The sequence below is a fragment of the Vigna angularis genome, chromosome 11 (assembly GCF_016808095.1).
Source record: "Vigna angularis cultivar LongXiaoDou No.4 chromosome 11, ASM1680809v1, whole genome shotgun sequence".
NCBI classification, from domain to species: domain Eukaryota; kingdom Viridiplantae; phylum Streptophyta; class Magnoliopsida; order Fabales; family Fabaceae; genus Vigna; species Vigna angularis.
The window spans coordinates 5,660,749-5,681,754 of NC_068980.1; the positions used below are offsets into that span (position 1 = coordinate 5,660,749).

At 32.3% G+C, this 21,006-nt stretch overlaps 2 protein-coding genes across 3 annotated transcripts; both read right to left on the minus strand.

Moving 5' to 3' along the window:
- Window positions 1-8,273: 8,273 nt before the first annotated feature.
- Window positions 8,274-9,757, minus strand: LOC108333503 (uncharacterized). 2 transcript variants are annotated; one of them, XM_017568968.2, is made up of 2 exons: window positions 8,712-9,757; window positions 8,274-8,527 (listed from the first exon to the last, which is right to left on the minus strand). In XM_017568968.2, exons 1-2 carry the CDS (start codon window positions 9,260-9,262, stop codon window positions 8,485-8,487), a joined length of 594 nt encoding a protein of 197 aa, XP_017424457.1. In that variant the 5' UTR covers window positions 9,263-9,757; the 3' UTR covers window positions 8,274-8,484. The 2 variants fall into 2 exon arrangements, with proteins under 2 accessions (XP_017424457.1, XP_017424458.1); XM_017568969.2 differs by having other exon boundaries at window positions 8,274-8,629.
- Window positions 9,758-9,887: 130 nt separating this feature from the next.
- LOC108333504 (stress-response A/B barrel domain-containing protein At5g22580) lies at window positions 9,888-10,838 on the minus strand. The gene is made up of 2 exons (XM_017568970.2): window positions 10,600-10,838; window positions 9,888-10,265 (listed from the first exon to the last, which is right to left on the minus strand). The coding sequence occupies exons 1-2, from the start codon at window positions 10,725-10,727 to the stop codon at window positions 10,067-10,069; spliced, it is 327 nt and encodes a 108-aa protein (XP_017424459.1). The 5' UTR covers window positions 10,728-10,838; the 3' UTR covers window positions 9,888-10,066.
- Between the last annotated feature and the right edge of the window lie 10,168 nt (window positions 10,839-21,006).

Consider the following 21,006-nt stretch of genomic DNA (forward strand, 5'->3'; position numbering starts at 1 on the left):
TGACTGTTCAATTAATAATTAATTGGACAAATTAATACATTAATAAACATAATTTTCGGTTAAACATTTGAAAAAATTAATGAATAATAATACCTATAACAATGTATACAAATTATTATTTTTTTTGTATATACGACATTTTTAGAGAAATAGTAGAGTAGTTACATATACCATTTTTCTTCTATTTTATAACTTTTATGTTCTTTATGTCTAAATTTTTTTCTTTTTTCGTTTCTTCCCTTTTATATTCCCATGTCTTTTTACTGAAATATCTTGTTTTATTCTCACTAGTGTGTTTTTCCTATTTTCATTTGTAACTTCCTCTCATAAAATTTTCTTGGTTCAACCTACCGTAGGCAAATTTTGATAGCTTGCACACACTTTCTAAATATATATATCCAAAAGGTAAAGTTTTGCTTCCAATACCAATTTATATACAACAAACAGCAAGTAGTTTGTGATGTGATATATATATATATATATATATATATATATATATATATATATATATATATATATATATATATATATATATATATATTTAAACAATGTGAATGATTTAAAAAATTTACATAAAATATAAAGAAAAAAGAAATCGTTATTATTATTACGTAGGTGAAGAAAATGGATGAATAAAAAAACATTTTATTGATGATCTTGATGCAAGGTGTTGTAAAGTTTAGAATGAGAAAACGAATTGATTTGTTGAAAAGAAAGTAATGAAAAGCATAAATGAGTGATATGATGAAAAAGGAGTTGAAGGAAAGAGTAAGAGCATGCGTGAACACTGAGGATGCTGACTGCATGTGAATGTATTATGTACCAAAATATATTTCTAACAATGTGAATACCAAACACAACATAACCACTTTAGACAGTGACATGACAGTTAAGGCCAACCCTCAAGAAATTTAAAACAACCTTAGCTTCCAACACGTAGTTTGGTCATGTTTTCAAACTAATACAACCAATCTATCACTTCTTATACAATCATAAGCTCGATGTGTCTTTCGATTATTTGAGAGGGCATTTGATACCCGTTCTATACCACCGACTGGGTTAATTAAACCTATAACATAAGACTGTTTATTTAGTTTGATTATCTAATGATCTAACTTTTGACTCAATTCAATCTATGATTAATGAATGTCTACGTGTTTATTATAATTTTTATTCCATTTTCTGAAATATATGTACTTATATATATTTAAAGAGATTTATCTTTTTGGTGTCGTTTTTCAATTTTATCTTTTAAATATTATTTTAAATTAAAATAATTATTTTATCGAATTTACCCTTTAAGTAACTTATGATTTAACTAGAAAATGGATCTCACTAGAACTCACTGTAACAAAATATTTCAACTTTTACCGTCTAGTCTATGATACTCTAAGTGCGTTTGTAAGTATAATAAAGTTTTCCAACTTTATCTTTTAAATATATTTTTTAATTAAAATAATTATTTTATTAATATTACTTTTTAATCATTTATTTAAATTTAATATTTTTAATTTGACCATTTTTATTAAATTTAACTATTTTTTAATTAAAGTTTTATATAAAAAATAAATAAATAACTACATATAATAAAATTATAAAAATTATTTACACTTAATTTTATAATTATAATAACAACAATAATAATTTTATTATATTTATTATCATAATACAATATTAACGCAATAAAATATCAATAGTTATAATGTAATGGAACAGTTATTATTATTTTAAAGATAATGTGTATTAAAAATTATTAAATCAGTTTAATGATGTCATCCTATAAATGATTCAGAACACGTTTTATTAAGTTATGACGTAAGTTGGATTCACAACAACTATAATACACTTCTCTTACTTAACAATAACATAATTATAAAAAAAAACACTTAAATGATGTTATTTTAGTATATATATATATATATATATATATATATATATATATATATATATATATATATATATATATATATATATATATATATATATATATATATATATATATATATATATATATATGAGACCACCTTTCTAATTTATTATTCATAGTATAAACTTTTGTATAAAAACCCTCCTCCATTTTCATCAGAGTTTCTTAAATTGGAAGTTAAATACTAACACATAAAAATATTAAGATATATTTAAACAATTATATGTTTTTATAGATATTTTACAGAATTTAAGATTAAATCCTTTACCACATACTTAAAAAGATATTTGTTATCTATTAAGTGTCGATCATTTTCTTTCTCACTTCTATGTTTATCTTATGAATTAAAAAAACTATATCTATAACTAAATATATTACAACATTCTTAGCTACTATATTAAGTTTTATTTTGCATCAAAATATATTAAAATAAATTAATAATATAAAAAAATAAAAATATCTAGATCCAGTGAAAAAAAATATTAAAGCATGTAAAAATAATTTCAAAAGGATATGTTATTGTTTGTGATAATTTCATATGTCTTAAATTATTTAAGTACATGTTTTAGTTTTGGAGGATTATGAATTTTAAGATTATGTTACTAAAGAAAGAAACACAGAAATGTTATACGAAGCAATCTACAAGCAATGCTTGTGAAAGAAGAAGATGGCAGCATTGGCCCAGAAAAGATTGATCCAAACATGGATAATGAAACGAAGACCTAAGACTGATGCTAAATTAAAACCGCGACATTGTTGTACCTTTCATTATCAAACAACTAATGTCCCAACAAATTACTCCTCTTTTCTAAATTTTATTTTGTTTTTTCAATTAAACCAATTTAATGTTTGAACACACAGATATAATGTAAGAATCGGTATTTTAGGAAGGGTGGGGACATGGATGCATGATTAGAAGGCAATTATTGGAATGCATGATTGGAGGGGAATTATTGGGGGAAGGGAGAAAAGGAGAGGGGGTATTTTACGGGGGGAGGTTTTGGAGAGAAGGCTCTCATTTTTGGCATGGAGGAGAGCATCCAGAGGAAAGGAACCTGTTACTATGAGTCTCGACGAAGCTTCCACTCGGCCTCGACAAAGCTCCCGCTTGGTCTCGACAAAGCTCACGCAGTCGGCCTCGACAAGCCTTCCGCTCGGCCTCGACAAAGCTCATGCGGTCGGCTTCCGCTCGGTCTCGACAAAGTTCACACGGTCGGCCTCGACAAAGCTCCCGCTTCCACTCGGCCTCGACAAAGCTCCCGCTCGGTCTCGACAAAGCTCACGCGGTCGGCCTCGACAAGCCTTCCGCTCGGTCTCGACAAAGCTCATGCGGTCGGCCTCGACAAGCCTTCCGCTCGGCCTCGACAAAGCTCACGCGGTCGGCTTCCGCTCGGTCTCGACAAGGCTCACACGGTCGGCCTCGACAAGCCTTCCGCTCGGCCTCGACAAATCAGTCTCGACAAGGCCTTATGCGGTCGGACCCGACAAGTCTTCACCGATCAACCTTGATAATGATCCAATGCTCCCAGGAGTGATTGGCAAATAATTGAAGAAGAAAGTGGAGGGGTCTCCCGTTGCAGGTCCACCCCCCATTGCACCAGATACCGGCAGCAGGAAGAGAAGCAGGCAGAGGCGAAAGAAGGAGCACAGAACACAGGAGAATGAGTGTTTCAGGACTGTAGCGGCTGGAATCCTCCCCGTTCCAGTTCGGCAGAAACAGAACCCTTCCTTCCTTCCATTTTCAACCGTCCAAAGAGCACCCAAGGTACGTTATACCAACTTTAGAAGGACTGAGAGGAGGATCTGGGTTGAGAATCTGGTGAGAGTGGAGTTCTTACAGCAAGATCTGGAGAGAAAGTGGAGAGGTGCTGAATTTGCTAGGAGATCTGGAGCTGCAAGTCTAGGAGGAGATGGATCACAAATATTATAAAGGAAGTCTTCAAGAGGTAAGGGGAGTTTGATTTATTTTCTTAATTTTTGAGAAATGTTGTGATTGCTGTAAATCTGGGTGAAAATTGGGAAGGAGATGAAGGGGGAGGTTTGTTTTTGGGTTTCTGGACTCTGGTTCGTTTCTGCAGAATTTCTGCAGAACGCGCGTACGTCCAATTTTGTGAATCAAAATTGGACGTTCGTCCCAACAGTGCTCGACCGTCGGCCTAACGTTCGTGGTGAAACTGGACGTTCGTCCAAATTGAGAGTGTTCGTCCTTAAGTAGTAATGTGAGCGTTCGTTCTTGGCTTTGGTGAGCGTTCGTTCTTGGTTTGGTGAGCGTTCGCCCTTGGTTTTTTGAGCGTTCGTCCTAAGTGTTATAGTGAGCATTCGTCTGTTATTTTGAGTGTTCGTCCTAAGTGTTATAGTGAGCGTTCGTCTTACAAGTGATTTTGAGCGTTCGTCCATAAGTGTTATAGTGAGCGTTCGTCTCTAAGTGTTATTTTGAGCGTTCGTCCTAAGTGTTATAGTGAGCGTTCGTCTCTAAGTGTTATTGTGAGCGTTCGTCCTAAGTGGTATAGTGAGCGCTCGTCCTACAAGTGATTTTGAGCGTTCGTCCAAACAGTGATATAGTGAGCGTTCGTGCATAAGTGATATGGTGAGCGTTCGTCCGTAAGTGATATAGTGAGCGTTCGTCCATAAGTGATTTAGTGAGCGTCCGTTCCAAAGTGTTATATTGAGCGTTCGTCCATAAGTGTTATAGTGAGCGTTCGTCCATAAGTGATATAGTGAACTTTCGCCCAAACAGTGATATAGTGAGCGTTCGTCCAAACAGTGATATAGTGAGCGTTCGTCCCTAAGTGATATAGTGAGCGTTCGTCCAAAAGTGTTATATTAAGCGTTCGTCTATAAGTGTTATAGTGAGCGTTCGTCCGTAAGCGAGATAGTGAGCGTTCGTCCATAAGTGATATAGTGAGCGTTCGTCCGTAAGTGATGTAGTGAGCGTTCGTCCATAAGTGTTACATTGAGCGTTCGTCTATAAGTGTTATAGTGAACGTTCGTCTAAACAATGATCGATCCAATATTTATTCGGTTTTAGCGTTCGGCCTAATAGTGTATTCGGTGAAATGGCGTTCGGCCTGTTGATAAATAGCGTTCGTCCTAAGTATCAATTTTTGCGTTCGGCCTGGTAGTGTAGGATTTGATTACGTTCGTCCAAACAGTGTACGTTCGTCCACTGGTTTTCAGTGAATAGTGCTCATTCAAATGTATTTTTACAATTAGTGTTGGATTCTAAGTTGAATAAAATTATGCGTATAATTGTTTGGAATATAGTATGTAATGTGGTGTTCGATGGTTTAGCGTTCGGTCTTAGTACTCGATTATAGCGTCCAACTGATTAGAGTTTGATCAAGTGAGACGTTCGGTAGTAGCGTTCGGCCGAAATGTGGATACTCGATTTAGCGTTCGACCTATTGAATCTCATAGTGTCTGTCCAATGAGTATAGTAGTGTTCGGCAGTCGTGTTTGATGAATGGTGTTCGACCAAATAGTAGTCTACAAATGGTAATGGGTTCTAAGTTCACTTTGCGGTTGTTTGGGTTGAATTAATTGTGCACAATGTTTGATATATATATATATATATATATATACTCTGATGTGATTTATGTGAATGCATGAGATATGATAAAATTACTGTGATGACTGTATTTTATGATATTAATGTGAGTTGAGGAATATGAGTATGGTATGAATCTCATGGAGAGATTATGTAATATTATATTATTAGTGTGTATGTTGATGTTGAGGGTCCCGTAGTTGGAGGTTATCCTGATACTCTAATAATCATCCAGTCTCATGTAGAGAAGGATGAATTATGTGGTGAGAGGAGCAGGAGGTCCTGGTCTACGTTCCGGTTTGGACATAGTGAGGGGACTAACCTTGTGAATGGTATGAAGTATTTTGGAAGTGTATTTGTAAGAAAAAGTAGAAGTCATCACAAGTGCATAACCTCCCGTGACCGCTCATCAACGTATCATCCGGATGAGTGTCTAGTAGGAATTGTGGTATGATAGTATATGAGAATGTCTGACCTAAATGTTATATGATATTTTTATCGAAGCAATTATGCATGTTTTATAATTGTTGTGTTGCATGTTAGCTCACCCTTACTTGTTTGTTTGTGCCGGGAAAATTATATTTTGCGATGATCGTATAACGTATTTGTTATACGGGAGCAGAGGAAGGATTGTCGCATGATCTGGTGTAAGTGAAGGAAGATTTGGAAGGACATATTAGAGAGATTCAATGAGATCTTTGCAGTCAACTATGAGCTTAAAACTTATGTATAGATTTAAGTTTGAGGTTACATGGCATTAATGTAATTGTATTATTACAATATTTTAAATTTTGAATTTTAAAGGGAGAATTTTTGGGATGTTACATATAATGTGAGATTAAAGAAATACCCTTTTCCATAACTACCATAAAGGATTACGACATCTTGTCATGTTAGTGACAATCAATATACAAAGGAGAAAAATTATTAAGTTTTTGTATTATTATGTTAAAAATATATAAAATATTAATTTGTATGTTATATAATATACAAATTAAGATTTTATATATTTTCGATGAGTTAGTCTTAAATGAAGTGTTCAATATGAACAACCTTTGAGAAGGTTGATTGGTGATAAGTTACATCATTGAGTGTCTCAGAAGATGATTGATCACTCATAATTTACATTAGTCAAGATAAGGATGTTTGATGTTATCGTATTCATTGTCATATTATTGAGGAAGAATTCATCTTATTGACAAATCAGATTCCCCATAATAATGCACCCGTGTAATTGGTTATGCATGGTGAGTGTGATATGTATATATATATATATATATATATGTATCATGTGTATCATGATTTAAATTCAATTATTTCACTTATAATCATACATGTGTGCTAACAAATGATGATGTAACAAGTGATGATGCATGTAGTAACAACCAAAACTACCTAAAAATACTAATAGATTTGCTTTAGATTTATTTTTTGTTATATTATGTAAGATATTATATATAGTATATGATTATGTATATATTCTATGATATTACCAACTAGAATGTTAGGACGTTACGAATTACAGATATAAGTGTGTAAAAAGTGAATTTTAATTTTAAAAATTGTACAAAATATATAATGTTTTAATAATTAAATTATTATTATGATTCAAAAATATTTTAAATAAAAATATTAAACAATTATCATGTAATTATTAATATTGTGATTGGTAATATACTTTGAACATACATGTCAAAACTACTACAAAGATATAAAATAATATTCTAAATACAAATTTATTTATATATATATATATATATATATATATATTCTTATACATAAATTAAAACGTATTACTATATATTATATTATATTTGTTGCATTATTTGATTTTATTCTAACTCAATTTTCTTTCAGATAATAAATATCCTATACCAATATGGCGGGATATATGAAGAACGATACAATAATTCTAGTTTAGTGTAAAAGAAAAAAAAACTCCATAAGATACGTTCAAGTTACAAAAAAATAACTCATGAATCTTCTAATCAATTATATCATATTAAACCATTAAATATTTATTTTTGTAAGTGACATTAATTATCTTGTGACGAAAACCAAGTGAATCCAATCACAATTAAATTATAATGTTTGAACGGTTAAACTCTTAAGAAAAAGAGTTGTACTCTAATTAATAATTATAGTTTTTGTTTAATAATAAGCGTTTATCCAATAATTAATATCAGAGCTAAACAATCATGAATTTGATTTCTAGTAAAATGGATAATTATAATTTTTGGCATAATGATATACATTCAATCCAAAAAATATGTCCTTTTAAGTCTTGGGTAAACGTAGCAAGAAAAAATAGTATAGTTTCTTTACAGTGAGATTCACAAATTCTTATACAGAGTACACCCAGAAATTGAAGGTTTTTTTGCTTGTATTACTCTTGAAATCTCAATCTCTGTTATTTCTGACAGATATATTCTTCACATTTCAAATTTCCCTTGTTATCAATTTTGTGAAGAACTAAATGAATCAACAAGTATATTGGACAATAACAGGGCAAATAATAAAAACTATCACCACTTTAATCTGCTTTTTGCTGTCAACAATTTCAAATGTCATTCCTTACTAATTTGCCTATGTACAACAGCTGCATTATGCAAAACCTTCAATATGATAAAAATTAAGGATCTGTTTCATTAAAATAGAGTTGACATACTTGAAGATCAATTGAATATCTTCTGTTAAGTGTTTGATATCTAATTATATGATAGCTGTACCAGTTATATTCAATTCATGACTTTCCACCGTAGTAACGTATGTTAGGTACAAACAAAGTCCCACATCGAATAAAATAAGAGATTGACATGGGATTATATATCCATAAGATACGTCCACTAGTAAGAGGTCTTTTAGAGTGGTACCAAAAGCAAACTCCTGAGGGCTTGGCTCACAACGGACAATATCTTATCAATATAGAGATCTTGTGTGTGTGTTGAACCTCCCTACAACGTAATCATATATAGCAACAAAGTTTTTCTGATGATGAAGACCTTCATCCTTAAAAAATGCTACCTATACATCCTTGAAGAAAGCAACAACACCTATAAAAGAGAGAAGAACATTATTACCAACAGATTTCGTGGACCCACTTTCTGAGATGATCTTGTCTTCTGCTAAAACATCATCAGAGTCACGAAGCCATTCTGGGTGGAAGCAAAATTAATTAAACGAATGGAAGTAGAGTAAAAGAAAGACTTTGAGCGTGTCATAGATGAAGGCACTCACTGCACTCTTTTTGCGTGACATAAGAACTTCAGCCCTACACCACAGTTGCGATAGGGCTTTTCACACTCTTTACAAAGATCTTCCACATGATTTGGCACATCAAAGGACATCCATGTTCCCAACACATACCCTTCAGCTTCGCCATTTGAGGAGCTTCTATGCATCCAGCTATAATGAGAGCAGTTCAAATGTTTAGGATGAAAGTCCTTGTTAAACTTTCGAAGATCTTCAATAACAAAACATGAATTTGGATTTTTCTCTTGCTCTTGAATCCTAGAAGAAGTTGAAGCAGCATGTCCACAGTTATGCAGCAAGCCTTTGGCATTTCGGATAAATGGTGGAATGGAATCTATTGTGCTTGAACAGTTGAAAAGAAGGAGTGAGTTAGGTTCTGGAGGAGAATGAAAGCCTGCAGTAACAGCCAGAGGAGAAATATAATGGAGAGAAGAAGAACAAGGGTTAGATATGGTTAGTGATCTAGCATTATAGTCAAGTGAAGAAACTTGGAAAAGTCCAATAGATGTTCTCAGTAGAGATTCTGAGATCTGCATATGGTGATGTTGCTTAATAGGGACATAATAGAAGAATTTGGATTCAAGAAATGTGATTCAGTTTTCCTATCACTGCAGTAGTTGGTATGATTATACTGTTCTATAGGAGTACATAGTGTGGTATGGAAGATGAACAAATAATAGAGAATTTGGACTTTGTTGAATGTCTTCATGTTCATCTCTTTTCCCTATAAATGCAACTCAAGAGGCTTCAGTTATCAAATTGTGAGTCATGTGGGGTATTTTATCTCCGAGGATGACACTATATAACAATGCATAAAAGTGGAATATTGAGAATCTTCAGCTTTTGAAATCAAGTTCCAAGTTGGCTCCATGTTAATAGCTGAAAAAAGGTCTTACTGCTTTTTTGTGGGAATCATTGAGCTTATATTTTTGTGATCTGCCATTCCTTTTGACATGGAAAACAACTAACTTGCATCAAGCTATGCATGTTCCGTACCATTGATTCTCATTCTCTGAGATGTAAAGTTGGCTTTTTTCTATTTATGCTTCTTTAGGTAAAGCTGGTGATAATATAGTCTGTGTATGTTCTGGTACACCTGATAGTCTAACATTACTTATGTTAAATGCCAAATACTACCTCCTAGAAGTGTTTATCTATCAATTATAAGGCAAAATAGTTCATTATAATTCATAATCCATAATACTACGGGTTACAAATTGCATGAGATATTGCAGTAACAACAACTCATGGCAGAACTACAGATAGAGAAACACAAGCAAAAACATACACTAAACAAATTTGAAGAGGGTTTTTTTATTGGTGGAATATTATGTTGAGGATCATGCTGGGGCCTTGACAAGAGTAGATGGGAAATCCAGCAGCACAATGTTCTCAATTGCTGCTGAAAATGTTGTGGAGAACTCCACATGATTTGGATGGCTTTGAAATGCAGCAAAGTCTTCTTTCTTGTTGAATGTCATTAAAAAGGCATGAGTGAAACCTTGTCTCAGCACATCTAAGCTTTCAATGTCCCTTCCCCTTTTCAACATAAACGCAATCAAACACATGAGAATATCAGTATCAGAGCCAAATACAATAAACCAAAATGGAATTTTGTCAATTTAGAATCTCCATAATATGATTCTTTCAAGCATGTAGTCAGAGATTCAGTTCTTATCAGATTTGTGTGTATGAAAGAACATTCATCTGAAAGAAAAAAGAAACCTCTAAAAAATAGTTTATGAAAACATTATGTAAAAAAAATATAAGATTTGTATTCACTTATATATTATAAACTCGTTTAGATATATCCAGATATTCAATGTATTTATATACTTCTCGAAAGTACTAGGTAAGAAAAGAGAAAACATACCATTCAAAGGACTTGACAGCATCAATCTCTGAGACCAACTTCTCCATCCCTTTAGTGAGCTCATCAACTGCCACACCTTCCTTGAACTTAACAATTACAAAGTGTTTGAATTCCCCCATTGCTAGCATACCACAAAGCTTGTTCCTTTAAGCCAAATATATATTAAGAATTTAGCTCACGTTCTTGATCTGCTGTTTGTCAGAACCCCATGACTACTTTCATTGCTATAGTGATAAATTTGTAAAAGAAAAAAGAAAAGTGACAGGAGACAGCATCCACAGCTGAATCTAAGGAAAGGTACTGATACTTTCAGCTTTAGACCCACCAATGCACATCTTCTTTCCATGGCATAGTAAAAATTGTATGGTTCCATTGTCGTGGCACATGAATGGGGTCCTTGGTGTCATCAGCCTAGACATGTTTGAGTGATAATTGGCCTCATTTTGAATCACAGAACATCATGATTATACATGGAACAACTTTTCTTTCTTCACTAGCTTTTTCTTTTGTGCTATATGTGTGCAGAAAAGTGGTCTGATACAGCTTCAACTTTTCTCCATGTCCTTAGCATGTGCACCGTCTACGTAAATTATTGCCCTTGGATGGATCTGCTGTTTATCTGCTTCACCTTTACAAATTTCACTGTCTTAGGAACACAATTATGTTTTAAATGTATACTCAACAATTTAAACTGTTATACAAATTTCTTTTTTAATTATTCATCAGCTTAATCAATTCATATAAATTAAACCTCAGATAGAAAGAGATACAAAGATCAGAAAAATGTCCAATTTCTCATCTTAAATTTGGATGCTAATTAAGTCTAGCATGACAGAATATATATTGAGTGAAATTTTTTACAACAGGCTTATATTAAATTTCAACTTTTGTTGGAAGTACCACGTCGACTAGATAAGGTCAAATTATAAATTATAATATACCAGCGGTGCAAACATTACTTTACATGATGATTTTGTAGGGTTGAGTTAGACTTAAAAGTCTATTTCTTTTCAAAGTCATGGTTAGTATTAATCAAGTTTAAAAAACTATGATTTTGTGTTTAATATTTAGTTTTTTTTTTAGATTTACATTATTTAGCTCTAACTTATATGTTTTAAGCATTTAAGTTTAGGTATAATGATTTTTAGCTTTGTTTTCTCTAACTTTCTTTTATGATTTGGACCAAGTCTTACATGAAAGTTATTAAGGTTAATTATCTCGAAACTAAATCCTGGTGTGATGAAACCAATCGAACCAATATTTGAAATATTGATAATATTAAATTATCTTTAATATAAAATGAATGGACGCATGTATTTTTTTAATTGTAAGAAACATGAACCTACCTCTAAGTATATTAATTATAATTTTCTTTTATATTTTAATCTTATTTTGACTATATTAAAAGAGGAAAGGGTAGTTAAACTTTGACTTTAGAAATTGTGGGACTATTGGGTATAGGGAGACATAATCTTAAGGTATCATGAATAACAAGTTTGGTTTCGTAGATGACCATGCTTCCTGGATGAAAGCGTTGTAACAATTTGGTTTTATTTTGAATCAATCATCTAATTTCTCTAATTTTTCCAGTTTCTTGATTTCTTCAATTTCTTTATTTATTAAAATTCTTGTTCTCAAGACTCTTGATTCTCGTTTTCAAAATTTTCATTTTTTAAAGTTCTCAATTTTCTCAAGATTCTTAAATTTCTTAAGATACTCAAATATCTCAAAGTTCTCAAGATCTCAAAATTCTCTTAATTTTACTACTTTTCAAAAATATTACTTTTAAGTTGAGCTTTTATAATCTCCATGCCCAAGGTGTTAGAGATATCTTTGATATCTTCTTTCAATTTTTGTGATGATTTTCTATTACTTGTATATCTTTCTTTTATATTCAAGCATATATTTTTATTATAAAACAACTAAGTTCTTATACTTTTAATAAAATATTTTTCTTAGTTTTATCTTCTTTGTATTTTATGAAATACTCAATGCATCTTTAAGCTCCACATGACAAATGAGGTATTTTTCTCTTTATCAAAGTTAATTTTAAATTATTTAAAAGTTGTGATGTACAATTATAATTTGCTTGTTTAATATGATATTGTAAATTATATTTGTACTAGTTAGATGTGGAAGGATAAATGTGTGAAATCAAATTATTGAAGTTAGTTAGCAAAAAATAGTTATTAATCTTTCCTTGTATAATTATAAATATATTGTATGCATTATGAAAGGTCTATAAATTACGAAATTTATTATAGTCACATTGTTTTTTAACTGTGATGCTTGAGTGTTAATATAAGTAGACAAATAAACATATTTCCTCAAGTATATTCTTTGATCAAGATGAATAATATTTGATTTTTTAAATTAGAGTTGAAAATAACATAAGTATTGTAGTATACTCCGAGTGATAACTCCTAGAGGAAATAAGGTCGGACGGTCGGTTAAGATGATGGGGCCTAGAAAGATGTGAGACGGTCGGCTTAGACGGAGGGGTTCAGAAAGATGCAGTTGGGTAATAATTGTTAGACGTTAGAGATCAATTAATGTTACCAGAAACGGAACATATGATTTTAATGACCAAATAATGAGCAATAGGAAAGAAAATATATGACATTGATATGGTATTAATTAGTGGTTAATGGTTGTTACGATGACTCAGGACTATGAGTAAAAGATTTAAGTCCAGGTAAAAACACCTTTTTCTTCAATAATCTTACCTTGATCTCTTGGAAAACTATTCTGACTTGAGCGTCATAGTGTTTCTTGCATGGAACAACCGATTGGTACTGTGAAAGGAGCCTTGAGAAGTGGAAGATCGGATCGACAGAACCAGGAAGTCTCGGACCCAGAATACTGAAACAAGTATATAAATATTCAACCATTCTTTTCCTCACACTTATTTTTATAATCATTTTTGTTTTATTTAACAAATTACTCATAATTTATTAAATAACCCGTTATTTCATTTATCTTAATATCATTTCATTTTGAAAATTCTTAATCATTTTCAACTGTTGTTTGACTTTTTTTAATATTTACAAGATTTGTTCTACGTTTTTATCTTATTACAATATTGATTAAACATTTTTTTTTGTTCGTAAAGTCTTGTTGAAATTATGTATCAGAGGAACCACAAATATCAATCTTATTAAATTAAATAGGTTTTGAATAAGGATAAAGTTTCTTTAACAACCAAAATTTGCCAACTTTTTGACAACGCGACGTGGCAGATGACAATTGGTCCATTTTTAATGTTACTTTTCCAAAATGAAATGTACGTTGAGGATATTTTGGGAAGGTAGAGAGAAACTGGTTTTCTCCTTTTCATACATCTCAGGAAGCAAACATTTATTTTCATTTGCGGTCTCACTCTCTCTCCCTTGCCCATATCTCTCCACCATTGGTCTCAATGGTCTTACTCCCTCTTTGTCGTCTCTCTCTCCACCATTGGTCTCACTGTGTCTTCACTAGAATCTCACCGGATTGTTTCTTTGTCTCGCTCTTCCTCTCCATCGAAGCATATTTTCCCTTTTCTTCGTCTCTTCCTCTTTTTGTTGGCAGCTTTTTCTCGTTGTCCTCTCCACCGAAGCACATTCAGCCTCTTCCCCATTGTCCTGATGTCTATCAAGGAGTAAAGGTGTGTCCTTTCTTTAAGGTTTCGGCTTTTCGCAATGTCAAGATTGGTAGCACCAATGTAAGTAACACTACATTTGTTAAAAGACTTGATGAATGTGTTGATGGTTTCGGTGTTGTGGTAATATCTTTAAGTTGATTGTGTTGATTTCAGGAGGAGTTGCTTGGATTTAAACAAAAATATGTAAGTGATTGGATTCTAGACAACGACAACGTGTGAAGAGAACAAGTGTTGCTAGACTTACAATTATTATAGGACGTTGAGTTGTTGTGTAGAGATTTTGATTGTATGAGAGTTGTAAACTTTTATAGTATAGAAAAAGACATTAAAAATGATGGATAATATGTACTTATTAAATATTATATAAATAAAATTTCAATTTTGATTAATACAATTTCAATTTTGTTATAGTTTTTATGTGTTTCTGGGCGAGTTTTTCCACTTTTTGTGATGGATGATTGAGTTTATTAATCATGGTTGGTGTTTACTTCACCAATTTACACTTGTTGAGAAAAATTGTGATTTAGGTGCTTTCATGTAAGTTAGATGAGCTCCATAAGCATTTCTGTCCATTTTTTGTCCTCATAATCGATTACAAGGGACTTGTAATCGATTACCAGAGGAAAAATGGTCATTTATGCAGAACCTTCAACTATACTCCCCTGTTGGATGAACAACACTCCCCAACTCTGTTTTTCCTACCTTTGCTGCTTGTTTTGCTCCTAACTTTCTCCACCGAACTCCAAATGAGTTGATTCTCATTTTGTTGGAATCTAGACTCAAAGAGTTTTCAAATGACTATAAATTCATAATTTTTAGACCACTGTACTAGGTGCAATTAATTTTCCAAAAATAACGTTTTTTAAGCTTCTTAAATGAGTTTAATTTGAAGTTATTGTTTCATGTTTGTTATTTTAGATGAGTGAGTGAGTTTAATGGTCATGAGTGGTGATTAGTGCACCAATGAACATGTTAGGTCATTGAATTGTTGAGAAACAATGTCATTTAAGTGCTTTCATGTAAGTTAGATGATCTCCATAAGCATTTATGGTCATTTTCTGCCCTGGTAATCAATTACAGGGGTCTTGTAATCAATTACCAAAGAAAAAATGGTCATTTGTACATAAACTTCAATTATACTTCCCAGCTGGATGAACAACACTCCCTAACCCTGTTTTTCTCACCTTTGCTGCTTGTTTTGCTCTTAACTTTCTCCACGGAACTCCAAATGAATTGATTCTTGTTTTGTTGGAATCTAGATTCAAAGAGTTTTTCAAATGACTACAAATTCATAATTTTTAGACCATTGTACTAGGTGCAATTAATTTCCCAAAAACAACATTTTTCTAAGCTTCCTAAATGAGTTTAATTTCAAGTTATTGTTTCATGTTTGTTATAGTGAGTTTAATGGTCATGAGTGGTGTTTAGTGCACCAATGAACATGTTACTGTTCACAAACTTTAAAAGGAAATTTCAATAAGTAATAGATCTGTGAACAAGAGGGAAAAATATACGTATAAGATAATGTGTTGTCAACTTTGACCTTTACTCACTATTTTAATCATAACTTTTTCCACAGACCTCCAAATGATGTGGTTCTTTTTTATTAGAAACTAGACTCAAAACACTTTCCAATGACTACTAATTTGTAATTTTTGGACATCTGAGTAGGTACATTTAATTCCTTAAAGTTAACGTTTTACATATTCCTGTCAACTCTGACCTTTGTTGGTTGTTTTGCTCTTAACTTTCTCCACCAAACTCCAAATGAGTTGATTCTTTTTTTGTTGGAATCTAGACTCAAAGACCTTTCAAATGACTACTAACTCATAATTTTTAGACCACTGTACTAGGTGCAGTTAATTTCCCAAAAACAACGTTTTTGTAAGCTTCCTAAATGGTCAAAGACTTCACCTACCTTGGTTCAAACACCTATATGCATTGTTTGGTCCCCAATTGAGTAGGGCAAACTGTGTTTTGATCTAGTTGATACCATCAATGATAAGAAACAAGAGGTATCCATGAAAAAATTGGAAAAAATCATCCATAGGAACACAAAAATGACTTTGGGGAGTCAAGTTCTCCCAACTGGGGAGTAACGTGTAACTTTTCGTACAAATCAACCATCAGCCCTTGGTAATCGACTACAGGGACCCTGTAATAGATTACCAGGGGTTGATTGTTGATTTGTACAAAAAGTTACACATCACTCCCCAGTTGGGAGAACTTGACTCCCCAAAGTCATTTTTGTGTCCCTATAAGTGATTTTTTCTATTTTTTTTCATGGATGACTCATGTTGCTCATCATTGATGGTATCAAGTGTATCAAAACACCGTTTGGCCCACTCAATTGTGGATGAAACACATGTTGTTCATCATTGATGGTGTCAAGTGTATCAAAACACAATTTTCCCCACTCAATTGTGAAGGAAAAAACTCCTATAGGTGTTTGAACCAAGGTAGTTCAAGTTCATGACTATTTTTGCACAACTCATGTCCTGGTATGCCATCTAATGTTGTTACAGTGCACAAAATTTAAAAGGAATTTTCAATAAGTAATAGATCTGTGAACAAGAGAGAAAAATATACGTATAAGATAACGTACTATCAACTTTGACCTTTGCTGACTATTTTAATCATAACGTATTCCACAGACCTCCAAATGATGTGATTCTTTTTTATTACAAACTAGAGTCAAACATCTTTCCAATGACTACTAATTTGTAATTTTTAGACTTCTGAGTAGGTACAGTTAATTCCTTAAACTTAACGTTTTACATATTCCTGTCAACTCTCACCTTTGTTGATTGTTTTGCTCTTAACTTTCTCCACCTAACTCCAAATGAGTTGATTCTTTTTTTTTCGAATATAGACTCAAAGAGTTTTCAAATGACTATTAATTTGTAATTTTTGGACATCTGAGTAGGTAGAGTTAATTCCTTAAAGTTAACGTTTTATATATTCGTGTCAGGTTTGACCCTTGCTGGTTGTTTTGCTTATAACTTTCTCCACCAAACTCCAAATGAGTTGATTCTTGTTTTGTTGGAATCTAGACTAAAGATCTTTCAAATGACTATTAAATCATAATTTTTAGACCATTGTACTAGATGCAGTTAATTTCCCAAAAACACATTTTTATAAGCTTCCTAAATGAGTTTACTTCCAAGTTATTATTTCATGTTTCTTATTTTATTCTATTTTATTTTATTTCTTTATAAACTTGCAACCATCAACCATGACCAACACTAGTCATCCATTAAAAAAATGGACAAAAATAGCCTAAAGCACAGAAAAATCACCATGGGGAGTCACGTTCTCCCAACTAGGGAGTGACTTGCAAGTTTTTGTTCAAATAGCCATTAAGCCACTGGTAATCGATTACAGACACCATGTAATCGATTACCAAGGCATGTATCGGCTTCAAGTGCTGAGGGACTTTAACTACCTTGCTGAAATACTCACATGGGATCTTTGCTCCATAATAGGTTGGACAAAGATGAGTTTTGATGCACTTATAACCATCAACCATGACCAACAGGAGTCATCCATTGAAAACAATGGACAAAGGCAGCCTTAAGCACAGAAAAATCACCATGGAGGGTCACGTTCTCCCAATTGGGGTACCTATTAAGCCACTAGTAATCGGTTGTAGGCACCATGTAATTAATTACTGGAGCATCTCTTGGTTTCAAATGCTGAGGCACTTGAACTACCTTGTTGAAACACCCACATGGGGTCTTTGCTCCAAATGAGTTGGGCAAAGTAAGTTTTGATCACTAGTGCAGAAAGGACTTTAGACGTCCGTTCTTTGGGCTTTTTGACGTCCGACGTCCGACGTTCGACCGACGTCTTTGTGGGTGACATCTATGTAGACGTCCGTTGTGTCAGGCTGGACGTCTATATAGACATCCGTTGTGACATGGTAGTTGAACCCGTCAGTCTCTTGAACATCCGTCCTTGAGGGGGACAGACGTTTACTATAGTACACGTCCGTCCCCCTCCAGGACGGACGTTCAAGAGACTGACAGGGTAGTTGAACCCGTCAGCCTCTTGAACGTCCGTCTTGGAGGGGGACGGACGTGTACTATAGTAAACGTCCGTCCCCCTCAAGGACGGACGTTCAAGAGACTAACGGGTTCAACTACCCTGTCAGCCTCTTGAACGTCCGTCCTGGAGGGGGACGGACGTCTACTATATATAGACGTCTGTCCCCCTCCAGGACGGACGTTCAAGAGGCTGACAGGGTAGTTGAACCCGTCAGTCTTTTGAACGTCCGTACGTTTACTATATATAGACGTCCGGCCCCCTCCAGGACGGACGTTCAAAAGGCTGAATCTTCAACTCTCCCGTCAGGCTTTTGAACGTCCGTTAGAGGGGCCGGACATCTACTATATTATAGACGTCCGGCCCCCTCCAGGACGGACGTCTCCACACTCAATTATTTATATTTATGTCACCGGTCAATTATTTACGTTGGGGTTTTGGTGGACGGACGTCTATGGGGTGACGATAAAGATCAATTCTGCACTAGTGGATGGAGGTTAGAGTGAAGACCAAAATGAAGAGGAAAAGAGGAATGAAATCTGAGTTAAAAATGGAGGGTGCATAGAGAAATAATTTCGAAATCTCAAAAAGATAAATCTGCTTCTCTTTTCACCACAATGACTGCAAAAAAGAAATCTTACAGCCCAATAAGAAGCTGATACGTGACCGTTGTTAAATTGTTATCAAATTTTAGTTATTAACCTATCGGGATCCTTTGAATAAGAAATTTTATTATTTTCAATCCTTTTTACAAGGTCATCTAGCCTTGTACAATTCAAAGGTTTTGAGCATTGTTTATATATTAAAAAAATGAAAAGAAAAATATCCTATCCTTCATTAATAATTTAAGAAAAACAAAAAACTGTTCACTTCGATATAGACTACGTTTTATGTTTTATGAATAACGATAATTTATTATCATAATAATTTCACATATAAGAAAACTCAACCACTAAAATTAACATTGTATAATCGCAATATATGAAATAAAATATAAAAGACAAAACATTGAGTGATGAAAAAAATTAAGACAAAACAGAAAAAAATATATGTTACCTTACAACAAAAATATCAACAAATTCAAAGATAACAACAGGACTAAGAAACCTAATTAACAAATGGATATGATATTTAAAAAAAATTAATAATTTTTTTATAATAAATTATATGTCATTATTTTATTATTTTATTATTTTATTAACGGACAAATTATAAGTTATTATATAAGAGTTGTAAAAAATTGTAAAAAAAATTGTTAAAAACATTTTCTTTTTTACAAATTATTCTAAATAAAATTATTACCGTTTAGAAATTCAAATCATTAAATGATTATTTTATTTTAGTGAGCTTCGTAAAAGTGGTAAAGTAAAGTGTCTTCGTTCAGCTTACGTCATTTTCTGAAAATGGCTTTTGGGTGCATCATCATTGCCATCTATCTCTTTCATTTTGATTCATTTTTAACCAAAAATAAAATGTGATACATATTTTATGGGGATTTTATAAGGTGTCTTTAGGTTTTGGACGGAAAATTCATATCTATTTTATTTTCTTCAATACTATGGTCATATATTTAACATTTTTATATTTAATTATAAAAAATTATCTACTAATAGCACGTTGAATTTAATAAACATGATTTTTGCATATAAATGTTTTTCTTAAAGATATGTCTTCTCATACAATATGAAAATATATAATTGAACTCTTCAGATATTCTAGGTGTCTTAAAAACTTACCGATAAAAAAATTGAATTGATTTAAACTAAAATTACATGATCATTTTCATATTGAGATAATATCTTTATATAAATTTTGTTATTTTTCTTAGAGTTTCAAATACAAATTAATTTACTTGAATAAAAAAATACTGTAGTAAATAATGAGAATGAAGGTGAAGGAGAACAAAAACAGAATGGAGTATAGTAATTCTATCTATATTTTTTCATGACAACTTCTTGTGAGAGAGGAAAAGGAATGAAAAAAAGAAGAATATAAAAAGTAAAAAGAAAAAATTAATATAAAAACGTTTTTAAAGAAAGTTTCTTTGGTCATTAAAACAAATTATTTAAGTCCCATCTTTTATGACTTCACGTCTCCATTTTTCTCATGAGTGTTGAGAAATATGAGTTTATATAAGATTCAAGGTGATGAAGTATTATATTTATTTCTTTTACACAAGAATCTAGGTAGGGATAGATAAAAATATACATTTTGTATTATTTTTGCATAAAACTCTATGAATTTTTTATAAATATTTAATATATTTTAATGGATAGGACATAACATTCATTATAAAGATCATTTCTAAACAGCAGTATTACATAACAACCTCATTCAACCAATAATCAGTTCAAAAATACTTTAAACTCACTAAAATCATTTTAACTAAATTATCAACATGCAGATTCATAAATTATAAAATATTATTTCATACACAATAATTAAATTATAAAATAATTTTATCTTTTATTACCTCTCAATAAACTGTCAGACTTAAAGAACATTTTGTAGTAAGGAATCTCTAGACAAACTTACGAAATATCAAATTGGAAGCGGACAGAGTTCTTAGAACTCTTTAGATTAACCAAGAATGATTAGGAGAACCATGATCACACATACAATGACCATTCTTTCTTCTAAAAACATATTAGGAACGAGAGAAGAAAAATTAGTCGAAACTTGCTCTATGACAGAAATTGATCGGTTAGAAATGTAAACCT

What these genes read in the sequence shown, in the direction of transcription:
- LOC108333504 (XM_017568970.2), bottom strand. Translation starts at nt 10,727, where the DNA reads ATGCTAGCAATGGGGGAATTCAAACACTTTGTAATTGTTAAGTTCAAG. An exon ending in GCTGTCAAGTCCTTTGAATG is followed by an intron (nt 10,266 to 10,599) that starts GTATGTTTTCTC and finishes TATGTTGAAAAG; the next exon opens with GGGAAGGGACATTGAAAGCT.
- LOC108333503 (XM_017568968.2), bottom strand. Translation starts at nt 9,262, where the DNA reads ATGCAGATCTCAGAATCTCTACTGAGAACATCTATTGGACTTTTCCAA. An exon ending in TGTCACGCAAAAAGAGTGCA is followed by an intron (nt 8,528 to 8,711) that starts GTGAGTGCCTTC and finishes TCTCTTTTATAG; the next exon opens with GTGTTGTTGCTTTCTTCAAG.